We start from the raw sequence: 8,598 nt of genomic DNA on the forward strand, positions 1-8,598 counted from the left end.
TGTAGATCAGGCTGGCCTTGAACTCACAGAGAGGGACCCCCCTCTGCTTCTGAGTGCTGGGATTTAAGGGAAGCACATGCACCCCCAGCTTTGTTTGCCTTTGAGTTAGAGTCTCACAGTGTAGCCAGACTAGCCTAAAACTTATGATCTTCCAACATTAGCCTCCCAAGTACTGGGATGAGGGCCATGTACCACAGTCGCCGAGGGTAGTTACATGTTCTTTCTAGGAGGCTCCCCTTTGATGCTAAGGAGTGAGTGACATGTTAGCCCATCACAGTAGAGAAATAAGGCAGGGAATTGGCTCCTCTCCTTCCCTGTGTAAGCGAGCACAGGTCTGGCGTCTCGAGCCTGTCCTGACAGACACTTGTCCCGCTCCACAGGCCTCCTCCACACTCAACCTCTGCAGCTCGGTCTCCATCTCCTTCAACAGCAGCAAGCATTTCCATCTGTATGGCAACAAATCCTCCACGGCTCAGGTACAGACCTCAGAAGCCTGAGAGAACCCATGCAGAGCTCACAGGAGGGGGTCATGTGGGAGAAGGGAAGCTCTGACCCCAGTCAGAGGCTCCTCTAACCCAAATCCTTGTGAGGTGGGAGGAAGCAGACCAAACGCAGGGTCACTTGTCTGAGATGTCATGGATGCGGGCCTCTGCTAAAGATCAGCGCAATAGTGCCTTAGCAAGGGGGCCACCAGCTCAGTCGTGAGCACAGCGGCCCAGGGTTAGGGGATCAGGCGATTCAGTGTGGCCAGAAAGATGGATTTAAACCCAGAAAGCAGGTTCTTCTGGGCTCTGAGTGCCCAGCTGAGGTGCTTCCCCCTGGCAAACCATGGCAAACCATATAAGTCTCAGGGCAGCCAGCAGTACAAGTTAAGGTGAGGGCAATGGGTGACACATTTAGGGAAAAGGCTCTGTGGCCAGAGCCCAACGCTTTGATGCAACCCACGCATAAGAGATAAGACTGGGGGTGGACCAGGTACACAGGGGCGTTTGGGGGGGGGGGCTCTTCCCCCCATCTAGCTCTCGTCTCCAGGTCCTCATGAAGGTTGACGTGGTCTACGAGAAGGAGATGACGCACCTGTATGTGCTCAGCAGTATTGGGGGGCTGGTGCTACTCTCGCTGATTTTCCTAGCGCTCTACAAGGTAGGAACTTTTAATGGTTAAGCATTGCCAAGACAGCTAAGGCAAGGGGGGTGGGGGTGGGGAGGGTGCTGGCAGGTACCAGGGAGGAGCATACTGGACCAGGGAGTATAAGCCTCAGCTCACCCCATCCTTCTACAGACAGGCCTGTAAGACTCAAAGAACAAGTGAACCATCACTCAGTTCAATGCAGACCAGTCAGGACTAGGGTGAGGGGAGAAGAGAAAGGAGGTATGCATATACTGAGAACCTTCTGGTACCAGCTCCTGTTGAGATATAAATATGGCCCCCACTCATGAGTTCACAGTCGGAACACAGACAGGAGTGAGCACAATGAAGTCTATACCAGGGCCTGTGTATTCTGGAACATGTAATGGAGGTGCCTGACTCTGGCTGGAGGACCTGGGGGGGGGGTCACCTAGAAGAGGCAGCATTTGAGCTGAAATTTGGACAAGAAGTAAAAGTTAGGAAGAGAGAGGGCCAGAGGACAGGTATTCCCTTGGAAAAGCTCCAGAGTTTCAGAAAAGAAGCCTGATGCAACAGCCACACTGCAGTCCCGGCTCTTGGGGGTCAGAGGTAGACTCTGCAAGCTCAACAAGGTCAGCACAAGGCGCCTATGGAGACACTGTCTCAAAAGTTAAGGGAGAGGGGCTGGAAAGATGGCTCAGAGGTTAAGAGTATGTGTTGCTCTTCCAGAGGTCCCGGGTTCAATTCACAGCACCTACATGGTAGTTCACAACTGTCTGTAAGTTCCACGGGATCCAACATCCTCACACAGACATACATGCAAGCAAAACACCAATGTACATACAATTTTTAAAAAAAAGATAAGGAAGAGAGGCAAAAATGTGGTAGAGCCACACAGCCTGCTGGGCTTGCTTCCTAGCAAGTGCTCTGTCAATCAAGCTACAGCTTAGCCCACAGGGAACTTTTTTGTTTGTTTTGTTTTGTTTTCCAAGATGAAGTTTCTCTGTGTAGCAGCTCTGGCTGTCCTGGAACTGGCTTTGTAGACCAGGCTGGCCTTGAACTCACTGAGATTCACCTGCTTCTGCCTCGAAGGCACTGGGATTAAAGGCATGCACCACCATCTCTGGCCCCACAGAGAGCATCAGTATGTAGCCCAGTATGGCTAAAACTCAAGATCCTCCTGTCTTTCCTCCTGAATTTTGGGGCTGTGATCTTGGGCCACCAAGCCTGGCTGATACATGGCATGGTGTATCTAATGAGTCTAAAGAATAAATTACCAAACTTAAAGCTTTTTAAAGTAGTTAGGAGATTTAAAAAACTATCTATTTCTTTAATTTTATTATTTTCTGTGGGTGATGGAGGGAACAAGGTCTCACCATGTAGCTCTGACTGCCTAGAACTTCTGATGTATGACTCCAGAGTGCTAGCATGTACCACCATGCCTAACCAAAATGGCTTTTATTTGTGGGCTGGAGAACTGACTCAGTGGTTAAGAGAACTTGTTGTTTTTGCAAAGGACCCAAATTCAATTCCCAGCGCTCACATGGAGGCTCACCACCTCCTCACACACCATGCATACAAAACACTCATAAACACAAAATAATAATAAATAAAAAAGGATCTAAAATTTTTTAAAAATTTCCTACAATTGGTAGTATTGATAGAGGCCGCTCATTCATTTCCCAGCTGCCCAGACCCGAAATAACCACACAGAAACTGTATTAATTGCCATACTGTTTAGCCAATACCTTAAGCATATTTCTGGCTAACTCTTATATCTTAAATTAACCCATTTCCATTATTTTATATTTTACCACAAGGCTCATGGTTTACCAACAAGGTTCCAGGTGTCTGTCTCCTGCAGTAGCTACATGGCTTCTCTTTGACTCCGCCTTCTTTCTCCCAGCATTCAGTTCAGTTTTTCCATCTAGTTCAATTCTGCTAAGCCACCCACTGAAACAGCTTTATTCACTAACCAATAAAAGCAACCCATATACAGAAGGACCTACCACACCATGGTGGAAGTGGCAGGGGAAAGATGTCATAGTGCCCAGGTAGAGGTCAGCGGACAACTTTCAGGTGTGTGCTCTCTCCTTCCACTGCGGCTCTGGGGACCAGACTCAAGTCGACCGGCTTGTGCGGCCGATTTCCGAACAGCAAGCATGCAGATACCCCTGTCCTCAAAGCAGCTGCCATGTGGCTGCAATGTATCTTATTTGGTGGCATAGGGCGTCTTCACGTCTTGCAGGGGCTGCTGCTCTCTGGACATTGGCCCACTCTGTATGTTTCTGACAGGTTGGGTTCTTCAAACGGAACCTCAAGGAGAAGATGGAGGCCGATGGAAGTGTCCAGAACGGAAGCCCTGGCGAAGACGCGGACCCTCTGGCAGCATCTGGAGAACAGACCAAAGATCCAGGCTGCTTAGAGCCCCTCCATGAGGGGGACAAGGACACTGAGGCCTAGGTCCAATACTCCAACAGCCCAGGACTAGACTTGAGAGCACGGACACTGATCAGCTTAAGCCACGTGACACTGTGTACACTATCTTTGGCATGTCATGGCTGTTCCTAGCCCTAAGTTTCCCTGTTGTGATAAGACTCTGCAGAGGGAGGCGGGGGGGGGAGGGGGCGCAGAGGCGAAGCCCTGTCTTTGCTAGCCTGCCTTACCAGCCCCCAGAGAGAATCTTTGGTCTAAACTTGGAGACACTGTCATCTCAGGATCCCGTTACACTCCAGCCCTCCCAACTGCCCTCGGATGTCCCAGCCTTCTGGATCTGCCGCACGATCTCTCCTGCCTAGGGTCTAGCCTGGGCTCTGCTGACAGACTGCAAATCCACCTGTGCCATTGCATTGCTACTGCAGGTGCCTTCTTCTTGAGTCCAAGACAAAATTCTTGATGAGCCTTAGAAGACATTGCAAAAGCAGGCCCAGTGGTCCTCCCAGCCTCTGCTGGAGCTAACCTGCCTGTTTCCCACTCTTTCCTGCTGCTCTCTCCCCGTCTGCAGCCACTGCAGCCTTTCCTGTGTCCTCTTCTGCCTGGACCATCCCTGCCTCCTCCTGTCCTGGCAAGGGAGGTTCCACACTGTGAGTGAGCATTGCACCAGCCTGCACTTGTCTCTTGTCTCCCAGGCTGTGTTCGTCCTCTCTTTGATGATTTAATTCCTGCCTCCCAGTGAGCTCCTTGAAGTTAGTGCATCCATATCTATCCTGTTCACCTTGGGATCTCTGGTGACATCACAGGGTAGGGATGTAGGAGGTGCTTGATACAGTTTCATGAAATTGGTGATGAAGGCTGTGGTAAGAGAGAAACAGGATGGATGAGCCCCGGACATTGCATCCTTGAAGCCTCTGCTTTCCAGACTCCTCCACACCCTGCTCAGTCCCCAGCTCCCACACAGAAGGAGCTCAAGGAGCCCCCTGCACAAAGCACATGCACGGTGGTTTGAATGAGAGATGCCTCACAGGGCATCTGGACACTTGGTCCCCTGCTGGAGGGACTGTCTGGGAGGTTGTGGGGAGGCGCAGCCTTGCTTAAAGAAGAGCCTTACCCCGCCTGCAGTTCCCACTCTGCTTTGTGCTTACAGCTCATGTGCCCTCTTGTTTCCTTCTGTCTTGCCAGCCGCTGGCTGCTGTGTCTTCCCGCTGTGATAGACTCTTACCCTCTGGAACCATGAGCCCAATAAACTTTCTTCTGTAAGTTGCCCTGAGTGTGATAGTCTGTCACGGCAACAGAAAAGGAAGGAACACAGCATGCCTGCATCATGTGTGAAATTACATACATATGGGATTACATCCAGTTCTGATGGTCCCGTGCGGGGCCTGGCTCAGCATTCCAGCCTAGCTCATAGAAAGGAATATATTCCTCTACATTTTTACCAAGTAGAACCACAATCATCAGCCCTGCCTCTTTTCTCCTGTATTAGGTTTTGCTCTCTCTGCTTAATTTTCTGCAGCAGCTGCTGCAATAATGCACCCTAACAAAAGCAGCTTCCAGGGAAAAGGTTTATTTTGCCTTGCACTTCCAGAAGGGCTATGAGCGACTGTGGCAGAGGAGGCAGGAGGCAGGAGCCAGGAGCTTGAGTGTTGACCCACTGCCCGGGCAGTTTGGAATCAGAGAGCAAGCAGGATGTGAAGAAGGATATAAAAACTCAGAACCCACCCTTGATCCACTTCCTCCAATGAGACTCCGCCTCCTGAAGGTCCCATATTCTTCCTAAACAACATCACCAACTGGGGACCAAGTCTTCAAATACACGAGCCTTCACAGAGGTCTTCTCCATTCAGGTCTCGACATCCCTCTCCGCCTTTGCCATCATGACCCTTAGGCGGCTAACCCTGACCTGCAGCTAACATTGTGGTTAATTCCAAACGGAAGCATAAGAAAGAGACTAAATGGAAGAAGAGGCTAAGCAATTGGCAGTTTTTTAGGATGTGGGAGTAAAGAGGCTGGAGAGATGGCTCAGTTGTTAAGAACACATATGCTCAGGCACTGTTCCACAATGGTCACCCTAGGAACCAATGAGTTTAGTGGCCTTCCTTCCAGAGAATAGCTGAGGGTTACCTACAGGAATGTGGGTGCTCCTTCCAAAAACAAGGCTGCAAGCAAAGTCTAAACCTAGGAGGGATGTTGACTTTCCCACGGCTACACACAGAGCGTCACCTGTCTCAGACTGCCCCTGTCTATGTAGTCCAGCCTCTGAGGCCACGTGCAACTGTGGCACAGTCAAATGCAACAGGTGGTATGGCACAGCTGGGCACTCAGGTGAGGTCCCCGGCCGGCCCAGCCCCTCTGTGAGGGCCCCCGGGCCTCCCCGCCCCTCTGTGGGGGCCCCCGGCCCTCCCTGCCCCTCTGTGAGGGCGTGTCAACAGTCAAGTTCAGCTGGAAAGCTTTTCTGAAAGTGGATTCAGCTGGACTTCTGAAGATGGAGACTGTTTGGCTCAGGGTATAACCATGTTGAAGGCACCTGCTGCCAAGCCTAACAACCTGCCTTAACTCCTGGGACCACACAGAGGAGGGAGAGAACAGACTCCTGCAAGCTGTCCTCTGACTTCCACAGTGAGCCACACACAGCCCTGTCGTGTCCATGCCTACACATATACACACTCTCACATACAAACACACAAAATGAACAATGGATCTAAGAATGAAACTCTAGGTGCTGAAGAAGCGGCTCGGTGGCTAAGAACCCTTGTTGCATTAACCATTAGGGAGAAACGTCGGGCTGAGGAAAAAGCATTCCTTGCTTACAGAGGGCCTGGGTTCAATTCTCGGCACTCACACAGTGGCTCACAGCCATCTGTAATTCCAGTTCCAGAGGAGCCCACACCTGCTTCTGGCACCAGCCACGTTCTTATTATTCAAACTCACATGTAGGCAAACATACTTGTTCACATAAAAAGTAAAATCTATTATCTATCTATCTATCTATCTATCTATCTATCTATCTATCTATCTATCTTTCTATCCTGACTCCAAGCAAGGCAGAGAGCTCAGCTGTAACCCCAGAACTGGAAAGCAAAGGCAAGAGGACAGACATGAGTTCCCAGGGCTACACGGTAAACCCAGGCTAGTCAGGGATACAGATTAAAGCCCTGTCTCAAAAAAACAAAATAAAATAAAAAAGCATTTTCATCAGGAAACAGAGGCTGGAAACTTGAGAGCTTGGGGCCTGCTAGGTCTACATCGGGAGTTCCAGGTTAAAGAGGACCACATAGTAAGACTGTCTCAAAAATATATAATTTAAAAGTACATATTTGAAACTAGCGATACAGCTCAGTGTTGCAACACTTGCCTGACAAATGCAAGGCTCTGGACTCAAACGCCAGTCCTATAAAAAAATAAATCCAAATATAAGATAAAACAATAGAATTGAATATTTAAAAGCCAGGCATGAAGTCTTTCATTTGGGAGGCAGAGGTAGGTGGATCTCTGTGCATTTGAGGCCAGCTTGATCTACATAAAACATACCAGGACATTCAGGGCGACACAGAAAGACCATGTCTCAAAAAATAAAATAAGAAGCCAGGTATGAAGTCTTTGGATACAGCTCCACTGGGTAGAGAGCTGAAGATGTCAGTGACTGGAAGGCATCTAAGCAGGGTGCTACTTTTTTATTTTTTTATTTTTTATTTTGGTTTTTCGAGACAGGGTTTCTCTGTAGCTTTGGTGCCTGTCCCGGAACTAGCTCTTGTAGACCAGGCTGGCCTCGAACTCCCAGAGATCCGCCTGCCTCTGCCTCCCAAGTGCTGGGATTAAAGGCGTGCACCACCACCACCCAGCAGCAGGGTGCTACTTTAATTGTGGCACTCCCTTGCCTTGGTTCAACCCCCAGCTTCTATAATCTGGGTGTGGTACTGCACACCTGTACTCTTAACACTCGGCATAATCCAACAGCCAGATCTTGAGTATGAGGCCAGCCTGGGCTAGCTGGACATACCATTTCAGGAGAAAAAGGAGGAGCAAAAGGAGCAGGGAGGAAGAAAGGAAGGGAGCGGCTGCAGTGGCGGCTGGGCAGTGGCTGCTTGCATGAAGTTCATAAAAGTCTTTAAATTACTGTACGATTTCACTTGAACAACAATGGTCTACTTCCAAAAGTACTTTCAACTTTGAAAACCAGGCTAACGGAACTGAGCCTGAATGTCCCTTCCAGAGTTGCAGATCATGACGTACTGAGTCGAAATGGCCTTCCAAGTTATCTGTTCTTTCTAAGTTTGAAGACCCTGAGGATGGGAATGACACCAGGACCCAAGGAGGAAAGACACTCAAATGTGCCCCTGTGGCCCAGCTCCAGGCAGAGGCGGAGCGAGGTAAATGTGGTATGAATGTCAAATCTGGTCTTAGTCGCATAGTAACTGAGCATCCTCTGACCTCTGTGACTGTGTCCTCTTCTGTGAAGTGGAGCAAACCTTCAGGGGGCTCCATCAGGCCCTCTCTGTAGGCATTCCCTCAAAATGTGCCCCCAACAGCAGCGTTCCCAAGGTGAGACCCGCCCTCCTCTGCTAAGGCCACAAAAGTTCATATACCAGAATCCTCCGGTCTCACTGATCTTAGACCTGCCAGTCCAAGTCTGGAACTTGGATGGGAAAGCAGGTATGGCAAGGTGGTCCCTTCAGTTGATACAGGGGTTCACAGAAAGCAGACCTGTGACCAACCGATCCCAGCTGGCCAGGCACTGAGGAGTGGTCAAGCAGGTACTCTCCCCTTTAGGTGGGGCTGAAGTGTGAAGCTGCCCGCTCCAGTCTCAGGAGCCTAGGGAGATCTACTGAAGTGCTGACTGGGGATGCAGGGTGGGGTTAGGCCAGGTGTGACAGGAAACAGCTGTACCTAGGTATGAGCACCCTGGTGTCTTCTGGCCTAAGCACAGATCTGTTGTTTAGAAAGAGTTGAGGACTTCCTCCCCCCTCCCGCAACCAGTCACTCTGAATGTAGGCAGCATGCAAGAACAGGATATGAACTTCGGTGTCCACAGGCAAATAAACCATGCCCTGAACT

The 8,598-nt window shown here is 50.0% G+C and overlaps 1 protein-coding gene across 1 annotated transcript in view; it reads left to right on the top strand.

Moving 5' to 3' along the window:
* Positions 1-4,807, top strand: part of Itgal (integrin subunit alpha L) — a 37,824-nt gene extending 33,017 nt beyond the window's left edge. Inside the window, exons 28-30 of the mRNA XM_050165950.1 lie at positions 381-476; positions 1,033-1,143; positions 3,403-4,807. Coding sequence (XP_050021907.1) covers positions 381-476; positions 1,033-1,143; positions 3,403-3,570 — 375 coding nt within the window. The 3' untranslated portion in view covers positions 3,571-4,807. The remainder of the gene's footprint in view (positions 1-380; positions 477-1,032; positions 1,144-3,402) is intronic.
* Positions 4,808-8,598: the final 3,791 nt, after the last annotated feature.

Source organism: Alexandromys fortis, unplaced genomic scaffold, assembly GCF_014885135.2.
Source record: "Alexandromys fortis isolate MF-2015 unplaced genomic scaffold, M_Fortis_MF-2015_v1.1 scaffold_146, whole genome shotgun sequence".
Taxonomy (NCBI): domain Eukaryota; kingdom Metazoa; phylum Chordata; class Mammalia; order Rodentia; family Cricetidae; genus Alexandromys; species Alexandromys fortis.